Below are 19,585 nucleotides of genomic sequence, written 5' to 3' on the forward strand. Positions count from 1 at the left end.
GGTGAGAGGAGCAGGGGTGGGAGATGCTGCTCTATCAGGATTTGGTGAGAAGGGACCACCTGGGGCAGGCAGTCCCAGGAACGAAGGACTCACCTGCCCTTGAGAGGCACTGCTGGCCACCCCAGCCTGTCCTGCAGGGATGCCAGCACCTCCTTTGAGAAAGGCTGATTTCCCACCCAGCTTTTCCTTTCCAATGGGAATGAACCTGCCTGGAGCACTGAGACATCAGCACAGAGCACCCTCCATCCTTCAGGCCTGCCAGGAGGGCTTCCCAGAGCGTGAAACACAGAGCTGGAGCCAGAGTGAGGTGGACAACAGCATGTGCTGCCTCTCCTCCAGGAAAGGGCCTCAGGCTGTCAGTTTAAACCCCTCCAGGACACCCAGCAGCATCCCAGAGGCTGCTTCCTCCAGTCCCAGCAGGATTTCTCCCTGTGGATCCCTCCAGAGCTGTGCTCCAGCTCAGCAGCACTTTTGGGGTGGCCCTGTGCCATGTGCCAGTGACTCAAGGAACCTCTGGCCTCTCCCTGCAGCCACACTGGGCTCCTGGGGACTCTGAGTGGCATCTGCCTGGTGGAGCTGTTTTATTTGGAGCCCTTTGGGTGCCTGTGCTGTAATGAGCTGTCTGGGCACAAGATTCGCTTCCCCAGAGCTGCTCCTCTGCCTCCAGCTTCCCTGTGGAGCACTGAGCCCCCTGATCCCTATGGGAATGCTGCTGTGAGTGATCCATACTCCCCAAACTGTCTCCTTATTAACTCAGATGATGCTGAGCACCTGCTCTGAGCAGCTTCAGGTTGCCCAGCACAGCCTCCAGCCCGGTGTGTGGGTTCTGGGTTTATCCAGTGGTAGATGATGGATACACCCTGTGAGTGTGTCGGGATCTGCTTGGAAAACTGCTCAAAGCTGGGAGGCAACAGAGTCCCTGGGGTCACCTCCCTGCAGTGGGGCTGGGTGATGCTGTTGGTCCATACCTTGGGCATGTCCCTGTGCTGAACTGGTTCCTGGCGTGGATGGACATATGGTCTGTCCCTTGAGGTCCCCAAACCCATCGTGGCACAGGCAGGGTGATGGAGCTGACATCCTCCATCTGGGCAGCAGGGAGGGACCAGCAGCCTGCTGGGCTGCTCCTAATTCACCCCAGTACAGCCAGTGGGCTGGAGGAGCTCTCCCAGTGCATTCAGGGGTTAATTCCAGCACTGCAGTGAGAAAACTCCATCTTTAACCCCTGGATTTGCATCCTCAGGGCAGGGGTTCCCTCTGTGACCGCAGGCAGCTGCTCTGCTGCCCAAACCCCCAGCCAAACTCCACAGGGGCCAGGGCCGGTCCCTGTGCCCGGGTGATGGCGCAGGAACTCTCGCTGGCATGTGGCACAGGCTGTGTTAATTATCCGTGCTGCGCTAACGACGCGCACTAATCAGCGCCTCGCAAACCATGTCACCGACCCAGAAAAGCCCCGGCAGTGGGATTAAAACCCTAACCCAGCCCTAATCCCCCTCGGATGAGAGGGCTGCAGCGAGGGCTCCGGGTATGCTGCGTGTTCCCGCTGTGGAGGCGCTGCGCTGACCAGAAATAACTGGTGGGTGCTTTGCTCTTACTGGGGGGAGGGTGGGAGGCTGACAGTGGCACCCTGGGGACTGTCCCTGCCTCAGTGGGGCTGGGGGAGTGGAAATGGGGAGATGTGCAGATGTGGAGCTTGGCCCCTGCTCTCGGGGCTGTTGTGCCTTTCCTGGAGCATCCTGTGATGCTTTTAGATGTAGAGGTGTGAGGCTATCTCTGATCAGATCTGTTCAGACAGGCAGTGCCTTCCTCCCACTCCCTCCTCATCATCATTCCGAGTGCTTCCAACTGGATTTTATCAGGCATGTGGGTACTCAGCCCTTATGTGTGGCCGTGGGGCCTCTGTGCTGGCCGGGGCTTTCAGTGGCTGCTCTGCTCACCCTGCTGTGGGGGTTTTCACTTTTCTCCCCCCTCTTCTGTCGCCTCCTCCTCCTTCTGTCCATCTGACCCCCAGGAGGTTTCAGACTGTCCTGGGGCTCCCCTTAGAACCTCGTGCAAGAAGAGGAAGGATGAGTCCATCCCCAGCACCTGCAGGTGCCTCTTGCAGCTCTTCCCTGCTGGATGGTTTTGGCTGAGAAGGATGACTTTTCCACTGTGGAAAGCTGGGGGTGTTTGTGCCGTGCTGCTGGGTCAGCAGGGCTGTGTTGGTGGGCCCTGCATGTCCCTGCACCGTCAGCAGTGCCTGGGTTGAGCAGCAGCTCCGCTGAGCCGGGAGCCAGCCCAGCCAGGCATCACCTCTGCCATCGACCTGTGCCCAGGGATCCTCCTGGGATCCTCCTCCCTGCTTGGAGGCTGGGGCAGGATGGGGCTGTGGGGAGGGCAAATATCGAAGCATTGCTGGGAGAATCCCTTTGGGGTCACAAGGGTTGTGTTTGCCTCTTCCCTGGGCTGCTGCCCCAAGATGCCTCGCTCCAGCTCCTTCCTCCAGCATGTGTCGAAGGGAAAAGCACGGTAATGGCAGCTCTGCTCTCCCCTGGATTTACCCCGGAGGAAGTGGTGGCCCTGGGAGATGAGGGGATGGTGGGGGGCTGCTGCTGCTCCTGCAGCCCCTCTCATTCCGTGGGGAGGTTTGCCGAATGCGAGGGACAATCCGAGGCAGCTTCCTGCAGCTCCCGGGGTCGGAGCTGCCTGCAGGCAGTGCCAGCTGCTCCTGCCGCTGAGTGCTCGGACAGCTGCTCCTCCAGCCTGGAATCTGCTCCATCAGGGGATGAGGAAAGCAGCCAGCGAGAGCCTCAGCAAGTCTGTCATCCTGGGAGCCATCGGTGGGACAGAGCTCTCCGGGCACACCAGCACCGGGATCAGGCAGGGCCTGGAGTGGAGATTGGCTGCTCTCCTCGTGGTGGCTCTGCTGTGCAGACCCTGGGAGGGCCCCCCACTGCTGGGGTGGGTCTGGGGGCTTGGGCAAGCGAAGGAGAGTGAAGAATGTGCAGCAGCCACCTGGTTACCTCTCTGCAGGGAAAGAGCCAGTGCTGGGGGCTTCCCAGGGAGGGGATTTTTGGCACAGGTGGCAGTGGGGAGGCCCCACGGCTGTGCAGGCAGGTGAGAGCACCAGGACAAGCCTGGGACTTTCCATGGCTGGAGGAGAGCAGGGAAGCCCTGCAGGCACACAGGACTGCAGTGATCAAACTCCACTCTGCAGCAGGAGGTCCCAGCCCAGTCTCAGCTCCCAGAATCTTTTCTGTACTGGTCCCAGCATGTCCTTGGCATGGCTAGTGGAGGCTGCTGAATGCTGCTCAGTGAGGTTTCGGGTGGAAGAGTGGGCACCCTGGAGTATCCAGCAAATTCCTTAGTTGTTTTCCCACCAGAACCAGACCCAGCTCCTTCTGGTGGCACTGCTACAGGCTGTCATTGCCTTGGTCTGTGACCCGTGGGCAGTGTTGGCTCGTTCCCCTTCCAGGACCCCACTGAACACAGCCTTGTCCTTCTCTCCCGCCGGGTGCTGCTGGTTCCGGCCCGGGCTGTGACTCCTCCTCCGTGCGGGCTGTGTGGAGTGGGATTAGAAACTCTTAGCACAGCTGCCCGAGGATTTGCCACCATTCCCCACTAATCCCCTCTCCATGGCATGGGGTGCATTCCACGGCGCTGTGGGCGGGGCCTGGATGCTGTGCCAGCCCCGCTGCTTCGGGATGGGCTTGGGGTGAGCCTGGCTCTGAGGAACCCCTGGGCAGGGTAAGTGTGGTTGGAACACTGCTGTGTCCATGGCTTTAAGCAGGTGGCCCAAAATAACATAAGGTGGAAAAATTGCCAGATTCACAGTCAGGAGACAAGATTTGGCCCCATCACACTGTGGATGTCTCCATGTTGGACATACCTATCCTAGACTTCTCAGTCTTGGACTTCTCTATCTTGGACATCTCCATCATGGACATATCTGACTCCCAGGGAGTCCATGAACGGAGAGAAGCAGGCACTGCTGGGGCACAAGGTGCCACATGGAATGGGACTATCTGGGATTTTGGGAGCACCTTGTTCAAGCCTGGGGTCAGGCTGAGCTGCTGACAGTGGCATCAAGGGGTGGGCTGGAGCCTCCTCCAGTGTCTTCCCGCTTCCTATTGGGTCACTAAGGATCTTTTCCATGTCTGTGCTTTTTTGTAGCACCTATTTCCCCTGGATGCAGAGGGAGTGGGTGATTTTCTGTGCTGAACTCACAGGGTTTTATGAAATGTCACTTTGGTTTCTCAGGGTGTCATGACATGCTGAGGCTCAGCCCGGCTCTCCCCACCAGCCCTGCCCCAGGGAGGAGCAGTTCCCGGTGTTGCTAACCCCTGTTCATACAGCTGGGCTGCTGGCTGGGGGTCGCTCCAAGGATTTGGGACAGATTTGCTGTTATTTCAGCAGGCTGTGTTGATGTGGTGCTGAGCACAGCCTGGCCCTGGGCCCCGGCACAGCTGTGGGTGCCATCGCTGTCAAGCAGATGACAACACTCCAGACCATGTCTCGTGTCCATCTGACCGTGTGTGGGATGATTTGGGATTCAGGTTGGCTCTGTCCTTATATTTCCCCTTTGCTTGCTGCTGTCGGAGTGTTTTTTGGGGGAGGAAGGACAAATGAACCCTCTCTGGGTGCAGTGGCAGATTGTGACTCTGTATCTCTCAGCTCCGAACCCAAATGGCTTCAGCCCATCCCTGGAAGTGTTCAAGGTTGGACAGGGCTCGGAGCAGCCTGGTGGAAAGTCCCCCTGCCCACGGAGGGGGTGGAACGAGACGAACTCCAAGGTCCCTTCCCACCCCCTGATGCTGTGATTCTCTGGTTTCGTGCTGTGTTCAGAGCCAGCAGAGGCTCTGCAGTCGCCCTTCCCTCGGGGGGCTGTTCTGCAGCGAGCAGCAGCCAGCTGTGTCCCAGGGTTTTGATGACTCCAGGAAGGAAGGGAGCACTTATCTCGCAGGCACTCGGAACGGCAAGAGCTCTGTCCCCGCTGAGTGGAGTGAGGGCTCCTGCTCTGTAATGCACCCAAGAAAAAGAGATGATTGAGTGCATCTGGCACTTGCCTCCTCTCATGTCACTCGTGGGCCATGAAGTGTCCTTGTCCCATGCTTGAGGAGCAGGAGATGTTGGTCCCACAACAGCAGGCACTTCCCTGCTGGATTTTTCCTGCCCAGAGGTTGGATTTGTGTGGCTGTTCCTCTGGGTTGCTGGGACAGGTGGGATTGCAGGTGTGAGCGCGTCCCTCAGCATCCATCCGCGTTGTGCTGGAGACTGGGAGTGCTCAGCTGTGCTGGGGTTGCCCTCGAGGTTGTCGCCCTGTGGTGACCCAGGCAGAAATTGTTCCCTGGGAGGGTGGGCAGGCCCTGGCACAGAGTGCCCAGAGCAGCTGTGGCTGCCCCTGGATCCCTGGCAGTGTCCAAGGCCAGGTTGGACAGGGCTTGAAGCACCCTGGTATAGTGGAAGCTGTCTTGTCTCAGCCCATGGCAGGGGGATGAGACAAAATGAGCTTTAAGGTCCCTTGCACCCAAGCCATTCCATGATTCTATGAAGTCTGGCAGGCCTTGCTGTGATCATTTACCCTTTCAAGCTAATTAACCTCATCTCTTTGTTCCTTCCATCCGATTTTGACTGTTTGCTCCACTGATAAGCAGGGATCCCCGCGGGTGTGTGACACCACCACCTTGGCAGGACGTGGGTGACCTCGGGTGATTGTTTTCGGCTGCATGAATAATCCCAGGGCTGTTAACGACGTTCCCATTAGCCAGCAACAAGCTGTGAAATCGGGATATTTGCCGTGACAAATGTGTGAAAGGTGCTAAATGTGCCCTTGGCGAGGCAGCTGCTGGGCACAGGGAGGGACCACAGAGCTGATGGCACCAAGTCTTGCCTCCTGCTCCCCGGCAGGATCTCGATGACACTTCGCCTCTTCCTCCACGGGAACTTGCAGGAGCCTCGGTGGTATTTTCCCATTTCTTTTGGCCACCTTGGCTGTGCCTCCCTGTCTTGGCTGGGATTTACAGTTTCATTGGCCAGTGCCGGATTAGGACCTGCCACAACTTTTCCAGCCATGGAGAGGAGGAGAAACCACCTCTGTCCCTCCTGCCCAATGGTTGCAGGTAACACTGGGGTTGCCTGAGATCAGGGACTGCACACGGATGGAGCTTGCTTTTATCTCTGATCACTGGTGATCAGATCTGTCAGCCTGGCTGCTGCTCTCCCACCCCGTCTGTGCTGTGATGATGCTGAGGCAGAACAGCCTTGGGAACTTTAGGATTTGATCCAGCTCTAGCCCTGGGACAAAATCCAGGTCATGTTCTGTCACTGCTGTACCTGCTGCCCCTCTGTGAGTGGGAGGCAGCAGTTTGGATGCTGTGAAGGATAAACCCAGTCTCCTGATGGGGTGAGGAGCATGTGGGGACGGGCACAGCACCCTCTGCCCTTTCCTCTTCTCTGCTCTCCAGAGAGTGGATCCTGGGAGAGCTTTGAGAAGGGCTGTGCCTCCCAAGGCTGTACCTTCATGGCCTCAACTCCTCAGCCCTGCAGCTCACTGGGGAATCACTTTTCCTGCACTTTCATCCTTCAGCCTGGGCTCTGTGCTCTCCTTTGGGTGCATTCCTCAAGGAGCCTCTTCTGCTGTCCTGTGTCCCTGTGCCAGCCTCGCGTGGATTTCTGGCTGAGTCTTGCTTACATCCCTGAGCAGGTTCAGCTGGAACTAAATTTAGCCACCTCTCCATGAGAATTTTATAAGCTGGATATCAAGTTGTTGCTCCTGCTCAGTGGCTGGGATTGTTTGTACCTTGGAAACACCAAGGCAGGGGATTAATGCTGGGAATGAGTGATGAGCTGGGATATTTGTGTCTGAGCTCCTCACCCCAGTGTCCTGCAGCCCTTGTTCCATCCAGGGATGAGTTCTGGCTCAGGACTGAGCTCAGTCGACAGAGACTTTGAAAAAATATCCCCCGATCCCTGTTTAGTTCTGCTCCCACTTCCAGTGAGCATCCCTGTGGAGCTTGGCACTGTCTGGCTGTAGGGGATGTAAACCCAAATTAATCACTTTAATTTGCTTGGCTGCTGGTGGCAGCAGTGGGGGCTGAGTTTGGCAGATCCCTCTTGCAGGATAATCTCCCCTCTCCACCCCTGGCATAAGTTCTCTCCCAAGGAGCAAACACGATGCTTGTTTGGGTTGATCTGGATCCTTTGATCCGGGTTTGGATCAAGCCATTGTCTGAATTACAGAGGAAAAGGCTGCAGAGAGGGCCCCCTACAGCCTTTCAAAACCAGAGAATAATCCCTGTACGTATCCCAGCTCCTAAATCCACATGGACACCATTGTGGGATGCAGCGTGGGGTGCATTGTCCTGACCTGCTCCACGGAAGTTCCACAGCCCATGGTGGGATCTGTGGCCTCCTGAGGACCATCCTGCTCATCTTTCTCAAACCTCCCCATGCTCTGCAACGCTGAGAATCGTTCTGCATCACTTAGATTTTTTTTATATGGCTGCAAATGAAGCCCAGTGGTGCAGATTTCCCTTTGGGATACAGCACAGAATCCTCCTTGAAGCGTTGGGATGGGAGATTCCGAGGTGTCACCTGCTGTTTTTATTAGGATGTTGATTCCCATCAGCTGCTGGAGAAAGTTCTCCTGCCAGCTCCCAGCCCTGCCTCCCCGTGGCTCCTCAGTAATTACCTCCTTTCCCCCTAATTCCCTGTTACACCTTCCAGCCCGTGGTTAATTGTAGTAGGATAATTACAGGTGATCTCGTTTTAAAGTGCTCAGCCCCTGAGCTGGGAGCAGCCAGCAATTCCCACCCTTGGTGCCAAGCTGGGCATTTCTGTGCCTGCTGCCTCTGGAGCCGGACCTTTGGAGCTGATAATGAGCTTTGCTGGGATGGGAAGGTCGTGGCCATATCCCATTACTTGCCCTGCTTTCATCCTCTTAGCCCAGTGCATCCGTGGGACACACGGAGCCAGCGGCTGGCCCAGGATGGTGTCACTGGGAAGGGCCAGGACAGGGTCCCCGTGGGCTTTGGGCCGTGGGTGGCTCCCAGAAGGATTTTGAGATGGGGAGGAGCTGAGTTGTTTCCAGAGGAGGAGGTGAAAACACGACCCCGAGAAAGTGGAGTTTGGTCTGGCCCTCTGAGAGCATCGAGTCCAACCATTCCCCAACACTGCCAAGGCCACCTTGACCAGTGTCCCCAAGTGCCACGTCCACATGGCTGTTAAATCTCTGCAGGTACTGGGGACTCCAGCACTGCCCTGGGCAGCTGTGCCAGGGTCTGACCACCCTTTCTATGGAGAAATTTTCCTTAATATCCAATCCAAAACAGCTGTGGTGCAACACGAGGCCATTTCCACTCATCCTGTCCCTGTTCCCTGGGAGCACAGCCCGACCCCCCCGGCTGTCCCCTCCTGTCAGGAGCTGTGCAGAGCCACAAGGTTCCCCCTGAGCCTCCTTTTCTCCAGGCTGAGCCCCTTTCCCAGCTCCCTCAGCCTCTCCTGGGGCTCCAGCCCCTTCCCAGCTCCCTTCCCTGTCCTGGACACGCTCCAGCCCCTGCAGGTCTCTCTTGTCAGGAGGGTCCCAGAGCTGATCCTAGCTTTGAACACATGTAAGAATGGAAGCACAGTCAGGAATCAGGGGGGACAGGACCCTGAGCCCTCCCTGCCTTCAGTGGGAAAAGCATCAAAGGGGTGATGGGGAGGACACATGTAGGGTCTGGTCCCTCTGTGCTGCAGGTGTATGTGAAGCAAAACCTTAAAGGAAAAACTTCTTTCCCTGGATGAGTCTAAAATCCTGCTCCTGTCCAAAGGAAGGTTTTGATGAAGAACGGATGAATTGGAGCTTTTCTTGGACAAGTCCTGGTAAAGCCAGAGCAAGTCATGGAAGCTGAAACCCTGATCATCTCCGTGACCAGGAGTTACCTCAGTCCTCAGGTGCCACCTGCAGCCAAAATGCTGACTAACTAAGCCAAGAGCTGGATGAATCATCTGTCGAATCCAAATAGGTGGAAACAGAAAATAATCAAGTCCTGGGAATGCTGAAAGTCTGTCAGACATCCAGAACTCTGGTTTTAGTATTTTGAATAGGCTTGAGTTTTTCAGCCAGCATTTATCCATTGGACTTCCTTGGTATGACAAGGAATTGCATAAGCACAGTTAATTTCCCTTCATGCTGCCAGCTCCTGGAGAATTTCCATGAAAATCCTCTTTTCCCACTTTGAAACATAAGAAGAAGTTCAGTGTGTTGCATCTGGCAGAGATTTGGGGAGGGAGGAGCAGCCCTGCCTCTGTGCTCAGCTGCACGTGGGGCTGATGGCAAAGGAAGCGGCGAGGACATGGGAACTCAGGGTTTCATCCAAGATGGAAAATAACCTAAAAATAGAGCTGTGAGGGCTGGGCTGTCCTGTGAGGCCATTGTCTGGGATGAGGCAGTGTGGGACAGCCGGCAGTGTCCCCGTGTCCCGGCCTGGGCGGATGTCCTGCTCCCGGAAATCTCCTGCTGGTGGTCTGGCGCAGCTGGGGCTGGGTGATGCCAGTCCTGGGGGGCTTTGGGAGGGGGGTTGATGCCAAGGGGTTCTCCTGCCAGCCTGGATTGTGTTGTCCCAGCTGTCCCCTGCCTGGTGACACAGGATGGAGATGCTGTGTGTACTGGAGGGCTTCCCTTGGAGCACTCCCTGAGCCCCACCTCCCTGTGCCCAGCATGTCTGCAGGGACCCCACGGCTGGGGGGTCCCCCAGGCTCTCTGGGGAGGGGAAGGGGGAGTTCTGGCCATGGTGGATGTGTTGCAGGGGCCAGGCCATGTCCTGGGCTGTGTCCTGGGCTGTGTCCTGGGCTGTGCAGCTCCAGGGAGAAGCTGGGCATCCTTCCTCTCTGCCTCCCTGGAGCACAGGGATTGCTGGCTCCTGGCTTGAGTAGCTCAGAGAAACTGTGGCTGCCCCTGGATCTCTGGAATTGTCCAAATCCAGGTTGGACAGGGCTTGGAGCATCCTGGGCTAGCGGAAGGTGTCCCTGCCCATGGAACTGGATGGTCTTTAGGCCTCTTCCTACCCAAACCATTCCATGATTCTATGATCCTCTCCTGTCTGTGGCTGTCACCCCAGGGACCACTGTCCCATCCAGCTTCTTATTTGCTGAATTTGGGCATGAAGGTGCCACTCGACCTCTGGGCTTGGCTGAGGGCTGTGAGAGCCCAGCCTGGGCTCCTGAGGGCCACAGTGGTGTCAGGGATGGGGACGGGGACAGGCTGTGGGCAGGCTCTGGCCAGCCAGGCTGCCATGGACAGATGTCCGTGTTGCAGCCGCCTCCTTGGAGGTGGTTCAGCTTTGGATGGCCAGAGCTGGGCTGTGGCTGTGGGCAGGGAGCAAAGCTCTGGGAGTTGGTAAAGCCTCGCTCCTGGGAGAGGAGCAGGAGGGGGTGCTGGGGAGCCAGCCCCGGGGTGACCGTGTGCCGTGACACCTCCTGAGCTGTCTCCTCCTGCCGCAGGCCTGCCGCGATTTCCTGGACTTAGCCGAGAGCCACAGCCGGAAATGGCAGCGGCTGCTGCAGCATGAGCGGGAGCAGCGGATCCGCCTGGAGGAGACCATCGAGCAGCTAGCCAAGCAGCACAACAGCTTGGAGCGAGCCTGCCGTGGGGCGCCCGGCCTGGCCTCGGGCACCGCCAGCATCTCCAGCACCGCCAAGGGTGAGCGCCAGGCTGGGGCTGCGTGGGGTCCCCGGGATGGGACAGGGCTGCACGGGGTCCCCAGGATAGGACAGGGCTGCTCAGAGATTCCAGGATGGGACAGGGATGCTCAGGATCCCAGGGATGGGACACAGCTGCTTTGGGATCCTCAGGATGGGACGGGGCTGGTCAGGATCCCCGGGATGGGACAGGGCTGCTTGGGATTCTGGGGACAGGGCTGCATGGGGATCCTCAGGATGAGACGGGGCTGCTCAGGATCCCCAGGATGGGACAGGGCTGCTCGGGATCCCTGGGATGGGACAGGGCTGCTCGGGATCCCTGGGATGGGACAGGGCTACTTGGGGATCCTCAGGATGGGACAGGGCTGCTCAGGATCCTGGGGATGGGGCTGCTCAGGATCCTGGTGATGGGACAGGGCTGTTCAGGCACCTCTGGGTCAGGGTACTCTGCCTGGCTGTTCCCAGTGAGCTGCCAGCAATGGGAAGGATGCCCAAGGCAATGCCCTGCATCCCCATGGTATTTTTTTAATGGATCCCATTACGCCATAATTATTCCTAATTGGTCTTGCTCAGGGACTTGGATGTCCCCAAGATTGAGATGTGAGAGAGGGCTGTGTCCCTAGCTGGCTGATGCTATTCCAGGCTATTTTGGAAGCTTTAACCCTTGCTGGTGGGCACATCTCCGTGTGCTGGAGGGCAGCCATGGCACTGGGAACAGGCTCAGGGTCCCCTGGCACTGCTGTCTTGGCTGCTTGGGGTGGCAGTGGAAAAGCCAGGGCTCGTTTGCAATAAGATCCAACAGCTTTGCAAATTCCTGCCAAATGTCCTTCCCCCAGGGAAACATTAGTTACAGCCACAAAAACTGCTAATAGTGCCGGCTCTTACTTCTAAAGGAAATGCAGACCCAAGGGAGAGAGCGGCTGCTGGAATGGGGGTGTTGTTGGTGCCAGGCACTGCCCTTGTTCCTCTGTGGCCGCAGGGGAGGTTTAGTTTGGATCCTGGGGAATATTCCTTCATGGAAAGGGTTGTCCAGCCGTGTCCCCATCGCTGGAGGGATTTAACAGCTGTATGGATGTGGCACCAGGGGACACGGCGTGGTGGTGGCCTGGGCAGTGCTGGAGGAATGGCTGGGCCTGATGTCCTCAGAGGGCTTTTCCAGCCTGAAGCGATTCTGAGGTGCAGCTGGGGAGGGCAGGGTGGAAATCGCTGCAGGGACAGGCACAAATCTGCCTGAGGTGGTCACCCTGCTCTTCCGGAGAGCGGGAGCGAGGCAGGGAATGGGATCGGCTGGGGCGGGGAAGGAGCGGGGAAGCTGCACCGGGACTCTGCAGGCAGCGCCATTGATCCCTCCTCCCGAAGCGGAGGAATGTTTGGAAATGCAGGGCTGGGAAACCTCTCCGAGCATCACCTGAAACACGTGATGGTTTTTTCCTGCTTTAATCCAGAGCGGATTTCCCGGCGGGCGGGGCGGTGCTGGAGCGGAGCCGCATCAGCCGCGGGCTGGGCACGCCCGTGTCACCCTCAGGCAGCCCGGGGGCATTTTCGGGGGCGCTCCCGGCATGGCAGGGTCTCCCTGCGTGCCTGGGTTGGGGAGCAGGACACATTCTTGCTTTTAGGAGCTGGAAATCGGTGCGGCATCCTCGGGGTGTGGGGTGGCATGCAGAGGAGGGGTCAGGCTGTGGAGGGGACACAGTGGGGGCTGTGGGGACAGGTCCTGCGCAGGGGACACAGGGGGGGCTGTGGGGACAGGTCCTGCGCAGGGGACACAGGGGGGGCTGTGGGGACAGGTCCTGTGCAGGGAACACAGGGGGGGCTGTGGGGACAGGTCCTGTGCAGGGGACACAGGGGGGGCTGTGGGGACAGGTCCTGTGCAGGGGACACAGGGGGGGCTGTGGGGACAGGTCCTGCACAGGGGGCCCTGGGGGGCACCAGCAGCCCGGGATGTCTCACAGGCTCTGTTCCAGCAGGGAGTGTGCAGTCTGCCAAAGGAGAGGCCAGTGATGAAGATGAGGAGACGGAGTACTTCGATGCCATGGAGGACGCACCAGCTTTTATCACTGTAACTGCAGACCCCAAGCACCACAGGTACCAGCCCCAGCCTGCCTGCGAATGCGGGAAGGGCTGGGAAGAGCCGGCTTTCCTGCAGCAGCCCCTCCCACGGGGTCACTCCATGGGGGCATGTCCTCCAGAACTTTCCCAGCCTCTGTCCGGGGCTCCATCCTGTGTCCAGCTGCTCCTGCATTCCTGGAGCAAGGCTGAGGATGGCCCCAGCTGTAGTGAAGCAGGTGAGGAGGGGCAGTGTCAGCTGGTGCTGTGGGAAAGCTGAGTCCTCTGCCCCACAGCTGGTGGGAGCAGGGACTTGGAGGGAAATCCCTCGGAGTGTTGGACAGAGGTAGGGAGCACCGTGCCTTGACAGAATCATGGAATCGTGGGAGGGGTAGGGCTGGAAGGCCCTTAAAGCTCCTCTCATTCCACGCCCTGCCATGGACAGGGACACCTCCCACTGTCCCAGGCTGCTCCCAGCCCGGCCCAACCTGGCCTTGGACACTGCCAGGGATGGGGCAGTCGCAGCTTCTGTGGGCACCCTGTGCCAGGGCCTGCCCACCCTGCCAGGGAACAATTCCTGCCCAATATCCCATCCAGCCCTGCCCTCTGCTGTCACTTGCTCTTACTCCCCCATGGGGGCTGGAGGAACCTGTGGTCTGACCCGTGGTCACATCACTGGGCTTGGTGACAAAAGCAGAATCTCTGTGCCCCCAGGGCTGGGCTGAGAATCCCTTCCTGAGCATTCAGGATTTAAAATCCCCTCCTAACAGCTGTGCACAGCCTCTGTCACTGCCCACCTTCCCGGCAGTCCCCTGGGGTGGTGCTGTGGGTGATGCTGCACCAGCCCTGGCTGTTCTCCTCCCTGCTCTGCCCTGCCCCGTGCTCACCAGCCGCTGTTTCCTTCCCGCAGGCGTTCGGGCAGCAACCTGAGCGGGGCCAGCGAGGGCCACCCCGAGGACTGGAACCTGGAGGACAGCGTGAGCTGGCCGGGCACAGTGGGAGGGAGGGTGCTGGTGGGTGGAACCAGGGCACGGTGGTGAAGGGGCCCTCCAGCTGGGTGCAGATGCTCTGTGGTGGTTCCTGTGAGTCACGGGTGGGGGACAGATGTCAGCAGTCATCAGCATCCTAAACATTCTCCTGAGGGATGCAGGAAGGTGTTGGGGGACAATTGTATTTTTCCCTGGCTTCCAGCAATGCTCAGGTGTCTCCTGAGCTGTGGTTGCTGTTCGTGGGAGCTGCTGGGTCTGGTTAGGTCCAACTTAAACCTGAGTTCCTTCTGTTGCCTCCACAGGTGTTTGAGAGCTCAAATCAAAGCAGCTACAATGAGTCCACGGGCAAAGATCTCCTGCCGAGGAAAAGGAGACGGACCCGCATTCCCGACAAACCAAACTACAGCCTTAACCTCTGGAGCATCATGAAGAACTGCATTGGCAAGGAGCTCTCCAAGATCCCCATGCCTGTGAGTCCCGGAGTCCCTGGCAGGCAGGGCTTGCTCTTGGCTGTGCAGAGGGGTTGGGTTACAGCTCTGGATGGTCCTGCTGGGACAGGAGATTGTCCCCAGGGACTGGACTTTATGCTGGCAGAGCCCTCTGCAACTGCTGCATGCTTATCATGGAATCATGGAATGGTTTGAGTGGGAAGAGACCTTAAAGCCCATCCAGTCCCACACTCTGCCATGGGCAGGGACACCTCCCACTGTCCCAGGCTGCTCCAAGCCCTGTCCAGCCTGGCCTTGGACACTGCCAGGGATCCAAGGGCAGCCACAGCTGCTCTGGGCACCCTGTGCCAGGGCCTGCCCACCCTCCCAGGGAACAATTCCTGCCCAATATCCCATCCATCGCTGCCCTCTGGCAGTGGGAAGCCATTCCCTGTGTCCTGTCCCTCCATCCCTTGTCCCCAGTCCCTCTCCAGCTCTCCTGGAGCCCCTTTAGGGCCTGGCAGGGGCTCTGAGCTCTCCCTGGAGCCTTCTGTTCTCCAGGTGAGCACCCCCAGCTCTCCCAGCCTGGCTCCAGTCCTCAAAGCATCTCTGTGGCCTCCTCTGGACTTGCTCCAGCACATCCTTGTTCCAGGGCAAGCTGGAGCAGAGGGGACATTGCCCGAGTGTCCTCTGCAAGTCCAGCTGTTGCAGAGGCATGGAAGGAAGCAGGACACTGGGAATCCCTGAGGATTCATGAAGAGGGATCCTTGTAGCTGGTGGTGTTTTCCTCAGTGTGATCCAGGATGGGACACTCAGGGCTCAGCCCCACCTGCACCAACCATGGCAGAGCTGGGTTCCACCCCAGGGGCTCAGAGAACCTCATTTTCCTTACAGAGAGCAGGTTTTTTTGGTGAAGGAGGTGCTGGGGTCAGATTTTGGGTGCTGCTGGTTCAGCCCTGGGGGCAAAGGCTCCCTGTGATGGCCAGAGAGGGTTTGCTGGGGGCCTGTGGGGAACAGCCCCTCCCATGGGCTGCACAGAGCTGCATTCATGGCCCATCCTCTGTTGGGTAAAGAGCAAGGAGCACATTCCAGAGGCTGGGATGCTGAATTGGTTGTGTTTTGTCTCTTCAAACAGAGCCTGAGTAAGAGCTCAGAGCTCTGGCTGATAGTGATGAGCTGTCACTTCCTTGTGCTATTTCCAGCTGGGATGGACAGCCCAGCACCATCCAGTTCTGCAGCAGCAGCAGATCAGGGCTTGATGGGCACAGGAATAAGCTCAGGATGTGAAATCCCAACAGCTGCTGGTGCCTGGAGAGAGAAATTTCTCCTATCAATCAAATCATCCTGGGAGCTGCTGGAGTCCAAACCTGAGGACAGTGTGGAAGAGAGGAGGTTTAGATTAAATGTAAGAAGTTGTTCCCCACGAGGGTCTGAGGCCCTGGCACAGGGTGCCCAGAGCAGCTGTGGCTGCCCCTGGATCTCTGGCAGTGCCCAAGCCCAGGCTGGATGGGGTTTGGAGCATCCTGGGACAGTGGGAGGTGTCCCTGACCATGGCAGGAGTGGTACTGGATGATCTCTTATGTCCCTTCCAGCCCAAACCATTCTGGGATTCTGTGAAATCTTGAAGGATCCCACAGTCACTAGGAAATAAGAAGGACGCTCCAGAGATGCACCAGGATCCACCCCACAAGCTCAGCTGCATGTGGACATCTTTTAGGGAGATTTGTGATGAATTAAGAGCATTTCTGAGATTCTCTGAGGTCTTCTGAGATCAATCCCCTTGCTGGGGATGTGATGGGCTGCCCAACCTCTTGTGCAAACAGCTCCTTGATTTTCCCTCTGAATGAACAAACCTGCAGCACTGAAAAGGTGGAAAAGAGTTGTAGGAATTTGGATTTGGGGTGGATTCATCTTCTTCCCCCATGAAAGAAGATCTTCCTGTCGCCTGAGCAGTGCTGAGGATGCAGCTGCTGCCTTTGTTCTCTGCATCTCTCCTAAGAATTATCCCAAGTGATTTGGTCTTTATGTGGATTTGATGCTGCTCTTTCTCCCCAGCTCTCTCTTTCTCTGATGCTGTAACATCCCTGCCACTTACAGGCTAAATCCATGAGTGGAGACTCTAAAAAAAGCTAAATCCTGGAATCTGGAGTTTGTTTTTTCTACTATGAAATATTTAACTTGGCTTACAGAAGTGGTTCTTCAGCCATCTGCTCCTCTTAAAATATATTTCTTTGTTTTGAACTGAAGCTAAAAAGGCAGAAGACCATTTGTGGCTCTGTCTTGCTTTCAATTATTTTTTAATTTCAGTATTTTCAGAATGAAAATGTCATGGGACTGGAGTCCCAGGAGCAGGGAGACCACAGAATGGGGCTTTTCCAGGTTTTCTGGGCAGCTGGGTCACCTGGCACAGGGGTGGCCTTCCCAGAGGAGGTGATGAGGGCAGGCTGGGGAGCAGCACAGCCCTGTCCTGTTGCTGGTGGGATGCTGGCTGGGAGGCAGCAGGGGGCTGATCTCGTTGTTGAGGCTCATTTTGGGGTCAGGATGATAACCTGGAGTCATCTCTGATTATCCCCCAGGGCTGTTGGCTCCCCCACACCCCGAGCCTTGGTGCTGCCTGGCACAGATCAGGGAGCAGAACACATAGTCCCCTTCCTTTGGGCTTGGTGGTGCCTCCTGGGGATCTCTCCTGTTTTCTTAACTGCAGGGGGAATTGGACAGCTGAAGAATAGAACCGATATGATTTCAACAGAAGCTGTTTATTGTTTACAATACAATCCCAATTACAGATTATAAAATCTACAGCCCATGTGGGCACACTTCTCTCGGTTGGCCAAGTCGCTTGCTCAAGAGGCAGGTTCATCTCCTTCAGTACATCTAATTGGTCAAGTGTCCATTCTCATGCTGCACCTCCTGTATCTAGGCTTTTCATTCTTTGTAGACAGTTCCTCAGGCTCTCTGTTTTTATTTTCATCCTGTTGTTTTCCCAGTAACCTTGATGAATTCCTGAGAGCTCTGCAAAACAAGGCTGCAGGTGTCTTGTTATGTGCAATGATTTTGGCTGGTACGCAGAATGGCCTAAGTTGTGTGAATGCATTGCTACCCTTAGCCCTGCCTTGTTCCCCTGCAGGTGAACTTCAACGAGCCCCTGTCCATGCTGCAGCGGCTCACGGAGGACCTGGAGTACCACGAGCTGCTGGACAAGGCGGTGAAGTGCGAGAGCTCCACGGAGCAGATGTGCTTTGTGGCCGCCTTCTCCGTGTCCTCCTACTCCACCACTGTCCACCGCACCGCAAAGCCATTCAACCCCCTCCTGGGGGAGACCTACGAGCTGGACCGCCTGGAGGAGCTGGGATTCCGCTCCCTCTGCGAGCAGGTGAGGCCGGGGCTCCCCGGGCTCATCCCGGTGCTCCTGTCCTGCTGGGGGGCAGCCAGCACCTCCCGGAGCCTTCCGCAGGCTCTTCTCCCAGAAATGGTGTGAGGACGATGGTGGTGGAGTCCCCACCCGTGGAGGTGTCCAGGGAAGGACTGGATGTGGCACTCAGTGCTCTGGGCTGGGTGACAGAGTGGGGTGGGGCACAGCTTTGGCTTGGCCCTTTGTCCCCAGGTTTGGAGCAGGTGCTGCAGTGGTGCCAGGCTCTGCCACCAGCTCCTTGCAGGACACCCAGGAGTAGGCAAAGCCCTCCCTGGCAGTGGGTACCCAAACTTGTCAGACACCTGTGGAGCGCTGGCTTGAGGCAGGACGGCACCTCCTGTCAAATCCCATCCCATCCCATCCCATCCCATCCCATCCCATCCCATCCCATCCCATCCCATCCCATCCCATCCCATCCCATCCCATCCCATCCCATCCCATCCCATCCCATCCCATCCCATCCCATCCCATCCCATCCCATCCCATCCCATCCCATCCCATCCCATCCCATCCCTTGAGGCTGTGCTGCCCTGGGCAGTGACAGGGAACAGGCTGTGTGGGGTCTCCTGGCCGTGTGACCCAAGGAAGGTCCTGCAGTAGATAATCCCCCAAATTCCTGGCTCTGCTGTCACTCCACACCCCTCAGTGCAGTGTGCCCAGTGTCACCCAGCTCTGCATGTCCCCACATGGTCCATCCCAGCCTGGGAGCTGTCCCAGTGCCTGTGGCTGCAGTGAGGTGGGACACTGCCAGCCTGAGCCCTGGTGCAGCCCTCCTGCCTGCCCTGCCTGCCAGGCTCAGAGGTGGCCTCAGCCCTCAGCCACCTCCCTGTGGCTGTCACAGAGCTCAGCAGTGTCACACCTTCACCTCCCCTTGCCTGGCAGCAATTCCTGGGCTGCCACCTGGTTTAGCCTGGACGTGGATGATTCCTGGCCAGGATCCATCCCTTAGCCAGCTGCCACCCTCGCCTTCCTGGGGTGCAGTTGGAACTCCTGGGTGGATTTATCAGCCTCATCCCAGCTGTGGTGCCCAGCCCAGGGCTGCCTGTCCCCCTGGACACTTCTGACCACATCTCTCCCAGTCCTGCCTGTGCAGTACTGCTGGACACCCCTGAGTGCATCATTCCCAAGCATTGTCATCCTTGTTTGTGGGAGCTGACAGTGGTCAGATTTTAGGCTTCAGGCACTTGCTAAAAAGACAAGTGAGTGACTCTCTCATTCTGGCCTGAAAAATCCTAAGAAGGAATCCAAATCATCCTTGGGAGGTGAAAAACAGTTAGCAGGTGGTGTTTTTCTAACTGGTTTATTGGCAAAGATGTTTACAAAGAGGTGCAGGCTCTAAATGACCAATCATATTCATTGCACCCAAGTGCTGTATAAAAAGAGGGTTGTGAAGAATAAAGATCACTCTCACTTGCTGTAATAAGCTGGGAGTCATGTCATTATATCAAGCTGTCCTTAAAACAATAATGACACCTGTTCTCATTCTTTCACCTCCCTTTTCTCCCCACTCCTTCCTCCATCCCTGTTCCCTCCCAAATAAATAACCTGCCTGGAATTACCTTCTCCAGTTGGTCCCAGTTTTCCTCTATTTGTACCCAGATTTGATATTCCTCACCAATTCCAGACTCCTTTCCCAATGCTCCGAATTTTCCTTGGATGCTGCGTGTGCTGCTCAGCCTGCCAACGTGCCCAGCCAAGCAGTGATAATCCAGTGCCTGAAATCCAGTTATCCAAATAGGATTTCCTGCTGCTGGTGACTGGGATTTAATGGCGAGGCCTTGGCCCTGCCTGTGTGTGTAATCCAGAGCTCAGGGTGCTCAGCCTGTAATTACAGCAGGGAAATCATCCCGGAGCTCCAGGGATCGGTGGGTGCCGGTGCTGGGTGCCTGTGCCAGGCTGTGCCACCAGCTGAGAGCCTGCCTGGTGACAGATCCCTCTGCCTGGGATAGTCCTGCTCCTCCCTTTGTTTTGGGCAGCATTTTTTCCAGGGCAGGGCGATGTGAGCACTGTCCTCTAACAAGTCACTCTCAGGATTTAGGATGCTGTGTCCACTT

The 19,585-nt window shown here is 57.2% G+C and overlaps 1 protein-coding gene across 6 annotated transcripts in view; it reads left to right on the forward strand.

The window, feature by feature from the left end:
* The window catches only part of OSBP2 (oxysterol binding protein 2), a 94,181-nt gene that overhangs the window by 67,891 nt on the left and 6,705 nt on the right, over positions 1-19,585 (forward strand). For 4 of the 6 annotated variants that reach the window (XM_063416442.1, XM_063416444.1, XM_063416446.1 and 1 more), the window contains 5 exons: positions 10,459-10,657; positions 12,621-12,741; positions 13,613-13,679; positions 13,994-14,161; positions 17,247-17,492. In XM_063416442.1, coding sequence (XP_063272512.1) covers positions 10,459-10,657; positions 12,621-12,741; positions 13,613-13,679; positions 13,994-14,161; positions 17,247-17,492 — 801 coding nt within the window. The remainder of the gene's footprint in view (positions 1-10,458; positions 10,658-12,620; positions 12,742-13,612; positions 13,680-13,993; positions 14,162-17,246; positions 17,493-19,585) is intronic. The other 2 variants (XM_063416443.1, XM_063416445.1) reach the window with 1 other exon arrangement.

This window comes from Prinia subflava, chromosome 19, assembly GCF_021018805.1.
Source record: "Prinia subflava isolate CZ2003 ecotype Zambia chromosome 19, Cam_Psub_1.2, whole genome shotgun sequence".
In the NCBI taxonomy this organism is placed as follows: domain Eukaryota; kingdom Metazoa; phylum Chordata; class Aves; order Passeriformes; family Cisticolidae; genus Prinia; species Prinia subflava.